Here is an 18,087-nt window from a genome sequence, read left to right on the forward strand (position 1 = left end):
TAAACATAAGAACGAAAGCACATGCATTGACATAGCTTAAGAGCAAAAGTACACTCAAAATATGAAAGAGATTGTGAGACTTATAAGTCACACCATGAAATGATCGGGCCAATAGATTGTTTAGGTGTGGAGATCTGAACAAGGCTCTTCAGGGCGTGCGAACAGCTTCGACTCTCGGCCCAAGGGCTGTGGCTAAGCCAATTAACACCTAGGGGGCACGTGCCCCTTACCTGTCTCGCCCAATAAAATATATATAGTTAATTTGTATTTTTTTATAGTATATATGAAAAATTATATATCATGTCATCTCTAAATTTTTAATTTATAAAATTATCTTAATTTTTTCTTTCTTCTATTTTTTAAATTCTTTAAAAAAAAAAAACTCAAAATTCTCTTTTTGAAATATAGTATAATTTTTTTCCTTTCAAATATATTTTAATATTCTATTCTTTTTTTCTTTTTAAAGTTTTTCTTTACGTGCTATATCAATATTAATTAATTTTTTAATTTTTATTTTAAAATTATCCTCAAATTAAAATCCTAACTGTGCACCTACCAAACGGTATGAGGCGCTGGCGTCCTCGCTAGGAAAAATAATGGGGACATGACATGAAAACAGATGGTACATAAATGTGGTGACATGTGACTGATGTGGCCTGAATATTATAATAGTCATGTTAGTTGACGGGACAAGACAAGACAATCATTTTCTGCACTACACCTCGAAATGCTTAATTTCTGTGTTTGGTGTACTTCATCATCAATATACAACTTCAATTATTTTTTCCACGTAAGTCATTTTAGATCAAATTCTACCCAAAACCGAGTAATTTTAAATCTATCGGAAATCCTAAAATAACTGTGGAGTGGTAGTTTGAATATTCTGGTACTGGTACAACTTCCTCACTTGTGTTTAAATATTAGAAAGAGAACTTATTGGTTTGTCTGTTTGAATATAATATATATATATATATTAGTTTTTAACTGTTCTTAAAATAAGAAGTTATATACTCACTGTACTGTCAAGATATGTGTCACGAATGAAATTTTTCTTACTGTTATTAGGTATCATCTTTGCCACTATAATTACCATACCATACTAAACGTATTTGGATGTAATATCACTCTCAAACAAAACTATTTACTTATTTTAAATAAAAACTCTTCACGTCTCTATTTACTAAAAAAAAAAAAAAAAACTTTAATAAAAAGTAATATCACATGTGAAAATATTCCGAGATATTGTAGAATTTGTCACGGTGACTTGCATTTGGCATCCAGCCAACTGCCCAAAGACAATGCTATAAATTCTGCAATATATTCTCGCTCACTTGGCAACCACCACATCAACTCGATCTCTTATGATCTCATAGCCATACTTCATTTCTTCGTAACCTAATATATATATATATATATATATATATATATATATATATATTTAAAAAAATTAACAAAAACCAAATCACCTTAAAGCAGTAAACTGTGAGTAACTTAAAAATTATGTTCTAGATATCAATGACAATAAGCTCTATGCATGATAGATCATGTTCACAAGTTGACCCAGCAGATCTGATTCAGAGACGAAAAAGAACATGAAAAGTAAAAAGAAAAAGACAAATTAAAACGTAAAGATCAAAAAAAAAAAAAAAAAAACAAAAAAAAAAGAAAGAAAATACAAAAAGGAAAGTTGAAATAAGTTGAAAAATTTGGCGCACCCGCCCCCGCTTTTGCACTTTCACTTTCCCTTCCTTCCCTTTTGGTTTTGTTATTTCCCTCCTTCCCTTTTCGTTTTGTTCATTATTTCTATTTAATTTCTTTAATCCAAACCCTAATTCGTATAACCTTGTTCCATAAAAAACATATTGCTTTTGAATTCCTTTTTTATTTAAAACCCTAATTCCTCCCTCCTCTATTTTTACTTTTTTATTTCCTTTTTTTGAATCAAAACCCAGATTGCAGTGATTTCCTTCTAGGAATTGGTGATTTCTTCAATAAGATTCTCCTCTTCATCTACATGAAAGAAATCTACAATGAATCTGAGCTGGTATCTACAATTGACCTAATTAATGCTTGATGGTTGGGAAGTCTTAATATATGTTATTAATATTGTGCATTTAATAGTATTGTTCATTATTTGTTCAAAATACAGTGAAATTTTTGTTTTGAACTGAACATTGTAGATTTAGAACTTAATTTATGATTCTTTCATTTGTCTTCAATAAGCATTGTAGTGAATCTAAAATCTTCCATAATTGATTTTTTGAATTGACTTGGCTTCATTAGGTACCAATGTGTTATCCAAAAATTTTGGTATTAAATGTATGCGGCAATTACACATTTCACAGGCTATTATTTGATATTTATGAGAAAATAAACATTGCGAAGTTTCATAAATTAGAACACTAATGACCTTCACCATTAAAACAAGGTATTGACACAGTGTTAACTAACTTATGTCACACATAAATGTAAGAATTTATGATTATTTCATTTGTCATCTGTTAGTGTAAATTATGATATTTTTTTAGTTGAAATTGACATTGGTTAAGCATTCTAGTGAACCTTTAATCTTGGATAATTGTAGGGTTTTCTTCTATAATCTTCAATAAGCATTGTAGTGAATCTAAAATATTCCATAATTGATTTTTTTTAACTGAGTTGGCTTCATTAGGTACCAATGTGGTATCCAAAATTTTTGGTATTAAATGTATGCGACAATTACACATTTCACAGGTTATTATTTGATATTTATGAGAAAATAAATATTGCGTTTTTTTTTTTTGAAGGGTAAATGTTAGGGGTTAGTTGGTGCCAAGACTCGAACCCATACGCTCCAAGAGCCAACAGAAGACATCTTACCAGCTAAGCTAGAAGACTTTGGCAAGTTTAATAAATTGGTACACTGATCACCTTCACATCTCTCAAACAAAACTATTTACTTATTTTAAATAAAAACTCTTCACATCTCTATTTACTAAAAACAAAAAAAACAAAAAAAAAAAAAAAAAAAAAGAAAACTGAAACTTTCATTAAAAGTAATATCACATGTGAAAATATTCCGAGATATTGTAGAATTTATCGCGGTGACTTGCATTTGGCATCCAGCCAGCAGCCCAAAGACAATGCTAGAAATTGCTCACTTGGCAACCACCACATCAACTCGATCTCTTATGATCCCAAACCACACCAGATGGGTTCACAAGAAAACTTCATCACCAAAACCATGAACCCACTAGACCCCGAAGAATTCAGGAGACAAGGCCACCTACTCGTTGATTTCCTAGCAGACTATTACAAGAACATCGAGAAATACCCGGTCCGAAGCCGAGTCGAACCGGGTTATCTCCGGCAACGTTTGCCAGAGTCAGCCCCAAACAACCCTGAACCCATTGAAACAATTCTCCAAGATGTGGAGACTGATATTATTCCTGGCCTAACACATTGGCAAAGTCCCAACTTCTTTGCTTACTTTCCAATAAACACAAGCATTGCTGGTTTTCTAGGCGAAATGCTCTTATCCGGCTTTAATGTGGTCGCATTTAATTGGCAATCGTCACCGGCTGCGACTGAGCTGGAGAATATAGTCATGGATTGGCTTGCCAAGTTGCTCAAGCTTCCAAAGTCATTCCATTTCAGTGGTGGAGGTGGCGGTGTCATTCATGGTGGTACTTGTGAGGCCATTGTGTGCACCCTAACCGCCGCCAGAGATCAAAAGCTAAGCCAAATTGGTAAAGAAAACACAGGGAAGCTAGTCGTTTATGGCTCCGATCAAACCCATTCTTCATTCCTGAAAGCAGCTCACATTGCCGGTATTGATAAGCAATTCTTTATCCTCTTTTTATCAAATATATTAATGCTGCATTTTGTAGTACGAAATTCGTGTCTTTAAATTGGAATTCCAAAAAAATTAATTTAAAATTCCAACTACCTCATCAAATGCTGTTGATAAGAACACCTAAAGTTGACCATTTATGTAATCATGAGCTTCTAAGAATACTACTACTAAAAGACATGTCACTTGAAACTTTCTACAAACACATTTTTACACACTAAAATTTTGTCATGCAAGTAATAAATTGATTATGCTAGTGATATGTAGATTTTCAAAATTACTTTCGAATTAACAGGTATCCACCCCAAGAATTTTCGAGCAATCTCAACGACAAAATCTATGGAATTCGGGCTATCTCCAGACTCATTGCTGTCCACAATACTGTCAGATGTGAAAATGGGTTTAATCCCATTGTATATATGTGCCACAGTTGGGACTACCTCATCAAATGCTGTTGATCCATTAGGACCAATATGTGATGTTGCAAAACAACATGGCATATGGGTTCACGTGGACGCGGCGTATGCCGGGAGTGCATGCATATGCCCGGAGTTCAGGCGCTTCATTGATGGAGTAGAAGGAGCAACCTCATTTAGCTTCAATGCACACAAATGGTTGTTGACTGGCCTTGATTGTTGCTGCCTTTGGGTTAAAGACCCAAGTGCCCTTGTCAAGGCTCTCTCAACATACCCCGAATACTTGAGGAACAAGGCCACTGACTCAAAGCTGGTGGTGGACTACAAAGACTGGCAAATAGGCCTAAGCCGGCGATTTCAAGCCATGAAGCTATGGATTGTGCTAAGAAGCCATGGTGTGACTAAACTAAGAAACTATATAAGAGGTCATGTTGAAATGGCCAAGCATTTTGAAGGGTTTGTAGCAAGTGACAAGAGGTTTGAAGTTGTGGTGCCTAGAAATTTTGCTATGGTCTGTTTTAGGGTTTTGCCATCAGCAATATGTTGTGATGATGGTTACAAGGGTTTGTTCAATGGGGAATGCGCTAACGAGTTGAACCGCGAGTTATTGGAGTCCGTCAATGGGTCGGGCCGAGTCTACATGACTCATGCAGTGATCGGAGGGGTCTATGTGATCCGATTTGCCATCGGTGCGACGCTTACCGAGCATCGGCACGTGAACCTGGCCTGGAAGGTGGTGCAGGAGCATGCAGATGCCATGCTTAATTAGTAGGTTCTAAAGAATGTGAACTGCTGTTGAGGGTTTGGTCCAGAGGTGGAATGGAAATAAAAGGATACTACAAATTATGAAGTTTCTATATTGTATTAGTTCTTGTTTGTGTCTTAAATTTGATATTCAGTGTGAAGAAATTTTTGTTCAATTCTTTTGAAAATATAAAGGAATTATTCAAAATTATAAAACAATTATTGAGGAGCCTTCAACAGAGGCTAAATAAAATTCATGTAAGTGACACATCTTGGAATTCGAAAAGATATACAGCACCTCTTCTCTCTTTTTAAACTTGCTCCTTTTTGTTTTTTTTTTTTTTTTTGGGGTGTCGTCACTATCCATAGATTGCTATTATGTCTCAACAATTGTTAACAAAAATTAGAAATTTCAGTAAGGATTTAATTATAAGAACTTTGTTCCATTTTTCTTGATCTTTCGTTTGATATCCATTTTTGAAATACATTGGGATTATGGTACGTAGTTCTGTAACAAACCTTCGTTTACCTCCATAGCCCAATTCTTGTTCAATGCTTTGTAAAAATTTGAGTTACCAAATGCTCAATAACAACAGCCACGAGCCAAAACCCAAAAATAAGAAGACCCACCCGCAACACCAGTGAGAATGCATCACCTTCCCAATAAAAAGCTCATACCAAATTTTCACAAACCAACCCCGTCTCGAGCTGCACAACCACTGCCAAACCGAAGCATAAAAAAGGGTCATACATCAACAACAAAATAAACAGCTTACAACCTAAATTTGTTAGTCTTGTCTTTTTTATCTTTAGATGCATTCATCAAACAATCCTATTTTAATTATTAATTAATTAAGTCCATGACAAAACATACAGTATATACACACACACACACACACATGGGTTTCAAAACTTGATGTTTCTTTCATCTATTTCCAAATATCATTGATCAATAACTTACCAGATATAAAAAAAAACTCCAACACAATAATGTTAACCAATTCACACATCACCTCCTTTTCATTGTTAGAAAGTAAATCCGCACTATAAAGCATATGGAAGAAAATGCCAAAATCATCTAATATATACATATATAAACACACAAATCTGTACAATCCAGAATTTGGACCTAGACACAAACTCACAAAATCATCCAAGGAAAAGGTATGCTAAACCCCACAGCTAACAAAGTTAGCAATTCTAGGCGGGAATTTATTTTTTATTATTATTATTTTTTTCCTAGTTGGTACTCACACACACGTCTGATCCATATTTCTAAGGATTAAAAAGTTAGCAATTCTAGATTCTAAAGAATGTGAGCTGTTGTTGAGGGTCTGGTCCAGAGGTGGAGTGGAAATAAAAGGATACTACAAATTATGGAGTTTCTATATTGTATTAGTTTTTGTTTATATCTTAAATTTGATATTCAGTGTGAAGAAATTCTTGTTCAATTCTTTTGAAAATATAAAAGAATTATTCAAAATTATAAAACAATTATTGAGGAGCCTTCAGCAGAGGCTAAATAAAATTCATGTAATGACACATCTTGAAATTCGAAAAGATATACAGCACCTTTTCTCTTCATTTTGATCCCATATTTATTAAACTTTACCTGGCGCACTTACTCTCTTTTTAAACTTGCTCCTTTTTTTTTTGGTTTTATCACTATCCATAGATTGCTATTATTATTATTTTTTGGTTAATGGATAAGCTCGTATATAATAAGATAAAGAATGTACAATGTGATCCCCAAAGAAGGGGGTGATTACACCAAAAGAAAACAGCCAACAGTAGTTAACAAACAAGATTAATAACTCTGCAATTACTCTAACTGCAACTGTGCATATAAACCAGTAACTATGACGCAATCTCAATTTTCAATTTTCCTTCTCATCACGTGCCACACCTGTGATGGTCCCTTCATGCTAGTAACCAGCTGTGTCCACCTGCTGTGGTGCATGTTTGCTTGAAGAGGTTTTGCAGCTGTGTAAAGGAAGTGATTTTTCTCAGGTCATAGGAGTTTCTTAGCTTAATTGTTGCAAGTCTTGCTCTAACACAGCTTCTGATTTGGCCTATGATGGTGTTAGCAGAGGTTGATTGATTGCGAAAAGCCCTAACATTTCTCTCCATCCAGATGAAATATACAGTTGCAGCCCAAAAAAACTTGTGAAGAGAAAACTCAGATGAACGTCAATGGGTGGAACACCAAAGAACTAGTTGTGCCCAGGTTTTAGGCATAATATAAAATCCTGCTACATCTTGTATATACTTCCAGACGTGAGAAGAGTATTCACATTTAAAGAACAAATGATCTAGTGATTCCCAATCTACCTTGCAAAGATAACATCTGTTAGTGTAGTGCTTGTGACGAACTGGCTTGGCATGTATACAATCTGCCCCTTACTGCTAGCCAAAGAATGCGACTGTGTTTGGGCATGTGGTGTTTGAACCATACCACTTTGTGCCAATGAAAGATTGGAGATGGTGGACTGAAATAGGCAAGGGTGTGTGCCATTGAGTATATCTTGGTAGGGCTAGGTAACCATTTTATGGAATCTTGTTCAGTTGTGGGCTGAGGTAGCTCCTGAAGCTGTGAAAGGAATGTTTCAAGTTGAAAAAATGGATGCAGCTGAATTGTGTTTGGATTCACCCATTGGTGGTTGGAAATTAGGCTATCAACTAAGAGAGTGTTGTTCAGTTGAAGAATTTTCACACCATTGAGCCCCAATTACTGCACTATAGGACCATTTGGCAGCTAGTAATCTATCCATAGGCTAGTCTCCTTCCCTACCCCCACCCTATGCTTCAGTATTCCTCTTGCCATTGATCGAATTCTAAGTAGCTTCTTCCAAAAACCTGAACTCAATCCAATTGCTTTCACTGTCCAAAAACTTCTGCTTTTAATCAGGTATCTATAACACCAATCCACCCAAAGACTTTCCTTCCTAGAACAAAGTTTCCAAATATGCTTTAAACTTGCAATCCTATTTGTCAGTTCTAGATCATTGAAACCTAGACCTCCATTTGCTCTTAGTCTGCAAATTGCTTGCCAAGTAACTTTGGCCCCTTTGTTCCTTAGATCAACCCCAGTCCAGAGAAAGTTTCCAAGCACTTGATTGATTTGCTCTAAAAACCCCTTTGGTAAGATAAACACCTGTGACCAAAATGCTTGTATGGAATAAAGAACAGATTTGATTAGGACTGATCTACCAGCATAGGATAGAAATCTTGAAGCCCACTTACCCACTCTTGAAGTAATCTTTTCCCCCAGTGTTTGGCAGTCCCTTGCTCTAATTGCTGATGAGGATAATGGTAATCCCAAGTAAATCATAGGCAGTGAACCAGCTTCAAATTAGAGAATGGATAGTATATTAGACTTTAAGGTATTGTCAACTCTTGTAAAGAAAGTCCTTGATTTAACTCAATTAATTTGCATTCCAGACACATTGCAGAAGTTATTGAGTGTTTCCATCAAAACTTTAACTGAGTGTGTATTTGCATAGGAGAACATCAAGATATCATCAGCAAAGGTAAGATGAGTAATTGAAAGCTTCTTGCATCTCCAATGGAATTTGAACATAGGGTTCACTACAAGAAATATGGGTTTTAGTAACAGTCCTTTAGGGACAGTCCTAAAAACTGTCCCTAAAACCCTATGTTTTAGGGACAGTTTTTTAGGACTGTCCCTAAAACCTTATTTTTTGGCACAGTCTCAAGGACTGTCCCTAAAACCTAACTAGCCCGTCCCTAAAACCTTATTTTTTGGCACAATCTCATAAACTGTCCCTAAAACCTTAACTAGCCCGTCCCTAAAACTTTATTTTTTGGCACACTCTAAAGACTGTCCCTAAAACCTAAACTAGCCCGTCCCCAATTCCACAAAAAATAGCGCGGTAACATTTGGCACTTCATTTTTTGTTTGGCGCTACAAAAATATAATATATAAAATAATTTTATTTTATAAAATACTCAAAAGGGGCATAAACTACGTCGTTTAATCATATATCTCATTACATTTGTATACCTAGTCTTCAGTTCTGAACGCTCAAGCCATCACGCCTCTTCCACCGTCTTCTATCCTCTTCTACCGTCTTCCATCCTCTTCCACCCTTTTCCATCGTTGCAGAAGACGGAGGCTCTTCCACCCTCTTCCACCGTTGCAGAAGACAGAGGTTCTTAATCAAACATTCTTTGGGCTTCAATCTTCACCGAATCACAAGATTCAATCTTCACCAAATCTGGAGTCGGCTTGTGGTCTGAGGCTGAATCGCTGTGGGAAATACAGGTTTGCAGAAGCGATTCATTGTTGTTTCGAAGAGAATCTCGGGCTTGGTGGAGACTATCAAAATCAGGAGGTACTATTGTGATGGAACTTTATAAACCCTTATATATTCTGTTATGTGTTCCTTATATATTCTGTTATGTGTTCCTTATATATTTCTTGAGATATAGTTGAAATAGATTTTCTGTTTGTTCTTATGTTTTATTGTTACATACTTTTTGAATGGTGTGATCTGGTTGATTTGGCTGCAAATTTTCATGATAATTTAGGTCTTTATTTAGATTCAGTTGTTTAGGAAGCTGCAATTTCATTTTTTCAACAGTTTAAATAAGTTTATTGTTAATTTCTTCAAAGTTACTGTCAACGTATTTAATCAGATCTAGACTATCTCCAATGATGTTCCATCCACCTTGTCTCCTAAATCTTACTAAGAAAGATGCTCCGAGTTCAATGGGGGAACCTTTTTTATTCCCTTTAATACTTAGTCATGATGCTCCTATGTTGACCTAGACACCATACCTTATTAACCCCCCATCTAATACCAATTTTCATACTTTAACTCCTAAGGTTGACCTCAATCTCTTCACCTATCTTTCATTGTTAGTTAAAATGAAAATGTTTTGTTTACCTAAACCATGAACAGAATAAAAGCTTAAATACATTAAGGTTGAGTTCACGAGTCAGACACTTGAATATTTTTGAGGATCGATAAAGTCTCCATCTTCATTTTAGGTTCAACCTGTAGGTGAATCTAGCTAGCTAGCACCATATAATTTTTTATTTTTATTTTATAAAAATAAAAATAAAAATAACTCACAATAATGTCAAACTATTTTATGGTAATGTAACCATATAGTAGTTTGAAATTTTTATTTCTGTCTTCGGCCAATATAGTGCCCAAATGTATTAATCTTAATAGCCATTGATTTTAATTTGTTCTCCTGAAATCTTCCAAACCTTTAGACTGGTAAAGAGTAGCTAAAACTGATAAATGTCTGCCAAACCTTCAAATTGGTAGGAATTAGCTGATGCTTATAAATATGTTGGTCCCAACTCTACATGCCATTAATGAACTTTTCACATCAAACTTCTTTAAAATTAATATATATATATATATATATATATGTCTCAATGGTACTTCCAAACTCCATTAAAAAAAAAAAAAAATTATATGGCTGAAATCAAATATATTGATATCAGATTGGATTACAAAGTGTATTTCAAGTTTGCAAAACTACCAATGCATACTAATCAAATATATTGATATCAAATTGGTGTGTCAATTCTTTTTGGAGTATCTAATCAAATAATATATATAATGTATATATACCAAATTACCAATGCATTTATTTATTTTTTGGGGAAGTTTTTTATTAATTTAGATGTATGTGGCCTGCAAATCCATAGAAAATGGATTATACTCTTCGCACTTTGGATTAAAATTATGGACCTAGCCATTGGATTCTTCCCAACAACTTTCCTCATTACTTTTCTTAATAATTTCCATTATGATTTCAAGCTATTTGGCATCGGAGAAGATGACATACTAATCATATCTACTACAAACTGAGAGCTGGAATGTCCTAATTAAATTTACAAACTACTAGGCAAAAACTTAAGTATGCAAAACTTTCTATTGCACTGTTTTTGGGCTAAACCAGTTAATAATTATTTACCTTTTCATGACAATGATTGTAAGTTAGGTTACAGCAGCCCATAATTCTATCCCTTGGTGGTTATTCTTTCTATTTCTAAAACAAAGACACAATTATACACACACACCCTTTAATTTCACCTTTAATAATTAATTGCTAATTTCCCTTTGCTTTATACTACTCCACTATAACAATTAATTTTTGTAAAAAAACATTTATTTATAGCTTTGAAGAAAATGTCTTTTGTTGGCTTTTCTTGTTGATGATTGAAATGATACTGTTTTGATGCACTGTACGTGCTAAATACTCTCTAAATAAGAGGTTCGTATATATAACAAAATAAATCATGTGTATATATATAAACAAGTGTTCATAAGACACAATCCTCAGTCAAAAAAAGGTCAACAGAGACATTGAAGATGCCAAATACATTGACTTAAATTAATACAAAGGTAATCAAAGTGTAATTTTCATGTCTTTAGCTATTGTTGGTTGGTCCATCGAAACTACTTATTAGCAACTGGCTGGAATAGCAACTGAGTGGAATGCAAGCTGTAGGTGCTTGGAAGTATATGGTAGAGAATTTAGACCTAACCTTTACTTAGTACTTCAATTAATTGACCTAATTATTGAAAGTTTTGATAATGATGAGTATTCTCTTTGAAATTTATGGTAATACATCATTTCTAACCATGTAGATGCATATATCATTGTCTTGATTTTGAGGTTTGAGCACCTTTGGAATTATATGATTGTATTATTCAAAATTTGAAACATATAAAAAAAAAATAAAAAAATAAAAACAAAAAAAAAAAAACCAAATTTCCATTTCAGATGTCAAAACTGAAACACCTAATCTTGCTTCTTGAATGACAATGTTAAACAAGTGTGTCTCACCATCTAAGGCCACACCCAACTGCCTTAGTTTCTCACCCAAGCATTCTATTCTCTATCTGTTTTTGTTAATTTTTTTTTTTTACTCTTTTATGATTATGCTTGTTGGTGGGACCATCTAGCTGATTTTTACTTTTAACTCTTGTTTTCCTGGTTTAGATTGCATTATGTTTTGATTGACAACAGACCAATAAGTAGACTTCTTCAAATTCATTTGTTTATACCAAGCCATGCACAATCTATCCTTTGAAAGTAAAAATTCCCAAGCTAAAACACATTTAGCAGCTTTGTCAATGTCAATCAACTTTCGTATGCCCAAACCACCTTCAGATTTTGGAGTAGATAGCTTTTTCTAACACAAACCATGGAGCTTATAAGATTGAGAACTATAACCCCAAACAAAATTTTGCATTCTTCTCTCTATAATGTTAACAACAGCAGCTGGAAGAGAATAAACAGAGGTCCAATACAATGCCATAGGAGTAATAACAGCTCTAATCAATTCAACTCTCCCAGCTATAGATAAATTCATACTAGCCCATCTTATGGTAGCTGCTTCAACCTTTTCAATCAAAGGTTTACAATCCAATCTTTTTAGGCCTTTATTAGAAATCGAAACACCTAAATAAGTGAAAGGAAGATTTCCTTGTTTGCATCCAAGAATTCGAAGTATCATGGACTTTTTTCTCATCGATCTAGTAAAAAAAATCTTAGACTTATCTCCATTAATAGCCAAACCAGAAACTGAATCAAAGTGTCTCATCATTCTCCTTAAAGTCAAAACTGAGGCCATGTTGCCCTCCCTACTACAAGAAGGTCATCTGCAAAAAACTAGTGAGTAACCCCAACCTGTGCCCTTCGAGTTGCTTCAGAAACCACCAGATGTCCTGCATCACATTCATTTTGGAACATACCTGAAAGGTAATTTGTCACCAAGGTAAATAAGAGGGGAGATAGGGGGCAGCCTTGCCTAATTCCTCTAGATGATTTGAAAAAACCATAAAGACTACCATTAATTAACAATGAAAACCAAGCTGTGGTAATACATCCCTGAATCCAACCTATCCATTTGCTGCCAAACCTAAATAATTGAAGAATGTGAAACAAAAAGTTCCATTGAATAGAGTCATAAGCCTTTCAGTGGTCCACCTTCCAGACTAAAATAGGCTTAGTAGACTTGGCTCCAAAACCTCTCAATAATTCATTTGCAATGATAATATTATCTTGAATTTTCCTTCCACTTATAAAAGCATTATGTTCTTTCCTTACCAACTGATCCAAAACAGTCCCCAATCTTAAGGCAAGAATTTTAGTAATCACCTTGTACAAAGAATTGCAAAGTGAGATTGGTCTGAACTCCCCTACCTTGACAACATCTTTACCTTTTGGAATCAAAGTAATAAAAGTATTATTAAGCCCCTTATCCAAAGAAGAATGAACAAAAAAATGCAACACTGCATTAGTAACATCCTCCCCAACAATATCCCAATAAACCTTAAAGAATTTCATAGGAAAGCCATCAGGGCCAAGAGTTTTATCAGCTCCCATTGAAAATATAGTGGTCTTGATTTCCTCCCCTGTAATAGGTCTCTCAAGATACCCTGCTTCCTCAGGAGTAAGAACATTCCTAACATACTCTGCCGCTGGAATACTATACTGGCCTTTAGATGAGAACATTTCAGTATAGTAATTTAAAAGCTTATTTGGAATACCAATATCATTATGAATCAAATTACCAACATCATCCTGAAGTTTAGTAATGTTATTTTTCACTCTCCGAGCCTTAATCTGCTGATAAAAAAACTTTGAACATTGATCTTGGTCTTTAATCCAACTTACTCTAGCCTTCTAAAAAAGCAAAAGCTCCTCATTGGACTGAGCAATTTCATATTCTCTTCAAGCGTCATCCTTTTTCTGAATAAGATTATCATTAGCAGTAATTAACCTCTCAAAAACTGAACCAAACTTGGTTATATTCCAAATCTTAATAGCTTGTTTCACCCCCTTTCAGCTTTTTAATAACCCTAGCAAGAGTTTTTATTTTGCTTGAGATTAATTTATGTTATTAGAAAGAAAATAAAAACCAACTAACAATAATAATGGAAATTACAATGAAAGTTGTGAATTTTGTTTAGCATAAAAGAACTTCAAAGAAAAAATAAAAATTATTGACAACCCAAACCCAAACACACAAACACAAACACAAACACACACAAGAATTAGAAAACAATAGAAACTTGAGAGATGAAATGAAAATGAAAAGGAAAAACATGAATCTAAAAACTACCTGGGAGGTCCCAAGGCTCGCACTTATTAAGATCAACATCTGCAATAGCTTTGGACGTGAAAGTAAAATCAGAAACCTTATGAGTTAGATAATAGGTGACGAGTTCTTCATCCGTTGGGTGAAATCTGAACCCTGGAGGAAGACTCTCCTCCATCTCTACCACGACGCGATCGATAAAAAAAACCAAACAAGATTCTGGTGATTTCTTGAAGCTAGCAGAAGAGCCAAACTACGGTTGCACTGAGTTCACCTATAAATGGTGCCACTATTTGTCTTCTATACAGACCTCAACCTTCAAGAAGAAGCAGCCATAGCTAGTCTTTCTTTATTCCATTAATTACAGCTAACACTTTGACAAAGATGGTGCATGAAGATTTAGATTTTTCTTTCGTCAAGAGAGATTTGCAACTATGCCACACTATTCAACATGAGCTAGGAAATTGGATTTCCTTAATTGCCATTTGGGATTTGGTGTTATTACTAGGAAACCATGATAGTTTCAAAGAAGTAGACTTGAAATTGTGTTTAATAATTAATTAGGAGTAGTTTTAAAAAAAATTGTACTAAAAGGAATGGCAATTATAGTTTTGGCACAAGGGTTTGAGTCTGATTTACACCTCATAGAAGAAAATTGTTGTTTTAGTGGCATTGCCCAACCACCTTCACCCATTTCTACCCACCAAACCAAGTAGACTGACTGCTGCCCAATCGGAACATAAGCATCAATTTTTTTATTCACACTTGTAAGCTATCGTCAGCATCATATATATCATTACTAGGGTGGTGTGAATTGATATATTCATTAGGCTTGTTTATGTTTTATAAAAAATTTGTAGCTACTTTAATGAGAATTTAAGATGATACATACATACATATATATATATATATATATATATATATATATATATATATATATCATTTCAATATATATATATCATTTCAAATTTCTATTGGAAGTGTGATGAAATGTTATTTGCTATCGATCATAAACAACCCAAAACCAAGACCACAATTGATATTTGTCCGAATCTATAATACTGATATTTATATTGATATTTGTCCGAATCTATAATACTGTAATTATAATTATTAATGTAACTGATATTGCAATTGCAAATTATAATAGTATTAACACCCAATTTTATATGTTCAAAATCATTTCATTTGAATTCAATAAGAAATTAAAATGTATGACAATCCACATGATAACATTTTATTAATATGTTGCTATTATTCTTGAATTTTGAGTCCAGTAGGTTTTTTTTTTGTAAATGGCTTATATGACCCATTCCACTTATTGCTCAATTTTATACTAGTACTAGTTTAGGATAAGGATTAGATAAAGGGCTCGGAGGAATATAGGATTAAGATATGTGAAATTGGAAAACCATGATATTATCTATTTTAATTCTTCTTTGATTGTCAAATTTCTTCTTTGATTTTACATACTTTCACTGAGAGAGTAAGCTGAATGACGGCACATATCTATTTTTTTTTTTCTCTCTTTTTCTTAGTTGATGATTTTGTTTTTTTCTTTTTCTTTTTAAGTATTTAGAATTTGAACTTAATGTTGGCTGTGGTTGGAAGTATGAAATTGATAAAATTGAAAAAAAATATTTGATTAAATTTTTTTATTACTTTTCTCTAATTTTATTAATTTTAATTCCAAAACTTCAATCTTATACTCCCAAACACATCAAAAATATATATTTAAGCGTAAGGATACACAGTGGTGTGTCGGCAGTCGGCAATTGCATGTGTTATATACATGAATATAATAATAAAATTATTTGGGATGTGAACATCCAGCTGTAATGGGTTTGAGCCTTTTTAGTCCTAGTGGTTTTGACCAATACTCACCCAAGTTTCCTCATCTAACCCAACCCCCCCAAGGAAATGTGGCATCGTCAACACAATGGAAGTCATTAAATGGTTGTATAGTAGTTCCCATCTTTTTAATTCAATTCTATTTACCTTGCCCCAAAAAAAAAAAAAAAAAAAAAATTACCCTGTATTAGATTGTGAACACCATTGAATATTCTGTTATATAACATTTATTTTATTGAGAAGAAAAATACACTTACACATCAATGTGTCCATTTGGGGACTTTAATCTAGACCGTGAAGATAAATAGGTGTGTAATCTTTTTGTCAAATTAAAAAATAAATATTTACTATAACATTGTAATAGTGTTTGTCTGAAGTCTTAGCATTTAAAGTTGTTAATGTCTTGCAAATGTGGTAGACTAGTGTTAAGTGTTCCATATTATATTAATGGGTATAAATGAGTTATGTATTATTAGCACCACCTAATGACTCAAATTTTTGAGTCAGACTGCGAAACACCAGACTAGTGTTAAGTGTTCCATGTTGCTTCTATCCTTGCTCTATCTTTTGTTTGATGACTTCTTTCCTTGTGATGATCAGGTTTGCAGAAGTGATTCTTTGGTGTTTCGAAGAGAATCTCGGGCTTGGAGGAGGCCAGCTATCAGAATCAGGAGGTAATCTAAACCCTTATATATTCTGTGATGTGTTCCTTATATATTTTGTTATGTGTTCCTTATATATTTCTTGAGATATAGTTGAAATAGGCTTTCTGTTTGTTCTTACATTGAGATTGGGAAAGTAAAAACAGAGAAAGTGATTGAGCTGAAAAGTTTTATTGCTCATGCCCCCACAGTTTGAAAATGAGAAATTGAAATAAAGGAAAAACAAATGATTTGATCTTCAAGTTTGTTTTCGTGGCTGGCAGAATTGGATTTTTATTTTGAAAATTTCGTTATATGGTTGATTGTTTAATTATAATTCGCAGAAAGATAATTTATTTTTTCGTTGCAATGATTAATAACATTATGTAGATTACCCGTCACAAAGGGTTTTATTTTGGAATTCAAAAGCCAATTTTATCTTTGGCTTAAATTAGTCATTCACATTTGGACCAAATTTGAAAACTGAATTTTTAAAAACTTGGGCCAGCTTTGATCAACCCAAGAGCTTTTAAGTTTCAGATTTCTTGGTCATGTTTCACCAAATTTTAACTGAGCTATTAATTTTTTTTTCTTTCTTTCTGATTTTATGGTTGGATTAATGGAGTTTAAATAGGATTTATCACTACAAATTTTCAACAAACTCTGTTTCAACAACCATATTTTCTGATTTTGACGATGTGCCTAGTTCAAGAGATTGAGCAGGGAGATAGGAAGAAAAACATAGCTTAAACAGGGAGAGATAAAACTAAATTGGACCGGGCTAGCGTTTGCAGAAGAATAAGAAGTTGCTGTCCTTTATATTATTATTATTATTATTATTTTTTTGCTTCTGCTCTTCTCCTATTTACTCCAGATTTTTTCCATTGTTTGAATTGTAATCTTGCAATGTTGTAGAAGCTTTTAAGTCAGTTTGTAGTGCAGTGGTAGAAGTCTTTTTCGCCCATTGTTTAACAAGTTTTGAATTAAACAAATTAGACTGACTACAGTAAACCAAAACCGTATTTGTCTACAGTATACCATAAACAAATTAGAAATTAATTATCTTAAGACTTACCCAAAGCCATGGTGAGAAGGCTATAAACAATTTGCTAACTACTGCCCCAAATTTGAATATTTGGAGCTGATGAATCCCTTCTCAAGCCTCCAAAAAAGATACAATATAAATAAGACTAAATATTTAATGGGGAATAAGTAGAATCAAAATTTACAAGTTTGGCATGCCGACAAGGAAAGGAAGGAAACATTTCTGTGATGGAGTTACTCCACCTTCTTTTCATCCCAAGCCTTCAAATGACCATTAATTTCTCAGAAATATTAGGAGAGGTTGCCAGAGAAGATGTCATTGAAACTGAAGAAGTAAAAACAAAACAAAAAATGACATGATTACTCTTTTCCACTGTTATACAACCTAGAATAGAATCAATCATATATTCATATTGAATAAAGATTTAAATCTCCATTCCATCACTCATTTTATATCCATCTAAT

General features: G+C 33.6%; 1 protein-coding gene across 1 annotated transcript; it reads left to right on the plus strand.

The window, feature by feature from the left end:
* Nucleotides 1–3,184: 3,184 nt before the first annotated feature.
* On the plus strand, nt 3,185–5,478 carry LOC132313019 (tyrosine decarboxylase-like). The gene is made up of 2 exons (XM_059811661.1): nt 3,185–3,809; nt 4,128–5,478. Exons 1-2 carry the CDS (start codon nt 3,191–3,193, stop codon nt 5,015–5,017), a joined length of 1,509 nt encoding a protein of 502 aa, XP_059667644.1. The 5' UTR covers nt 3,185–3,190; the 3' UTR covers nt 5,018–5,478.
* Nucleotides 5,479–18,087: the final 12,609 nt, after the last annotated feature.

This window comes from Cornus florida, unplaced genomic scaffold (genome assembly GCF_030987335.1).
Source record: "Cornus florida cultivar Cherokee Brave unplaced genomic scaffold, ASM3098733v1 CherokeeBrave_3.0.0_Hap2_Chr01, whole genome shotgun sequence".
In the NCBI taxonomy this organism is placed as follows: domain Eukaryota; kingdom Viridiplantae; phylum Streptophyta; class Magnoliopsida; order Cornales; family Cornaceae; genus Cornus; species Cornus florida.

Bases quoted from the DNA above. Each gene is read 5' to 3' on its own strand.
- LOC132313019 (XM_059811661.1), top strand. From the start codon at position 3,191: ATGGGTTCACAAGAAAACTTCATCACCAAAACCATGAACCCACTAGAC. The intron at 3,810-4,127 runs GTATTGATAAGC...TCGAATTAACAG, and splicing joins GAAAGCAGCTCACATTGCCG to GTATCCACCCCAAGAATTTT.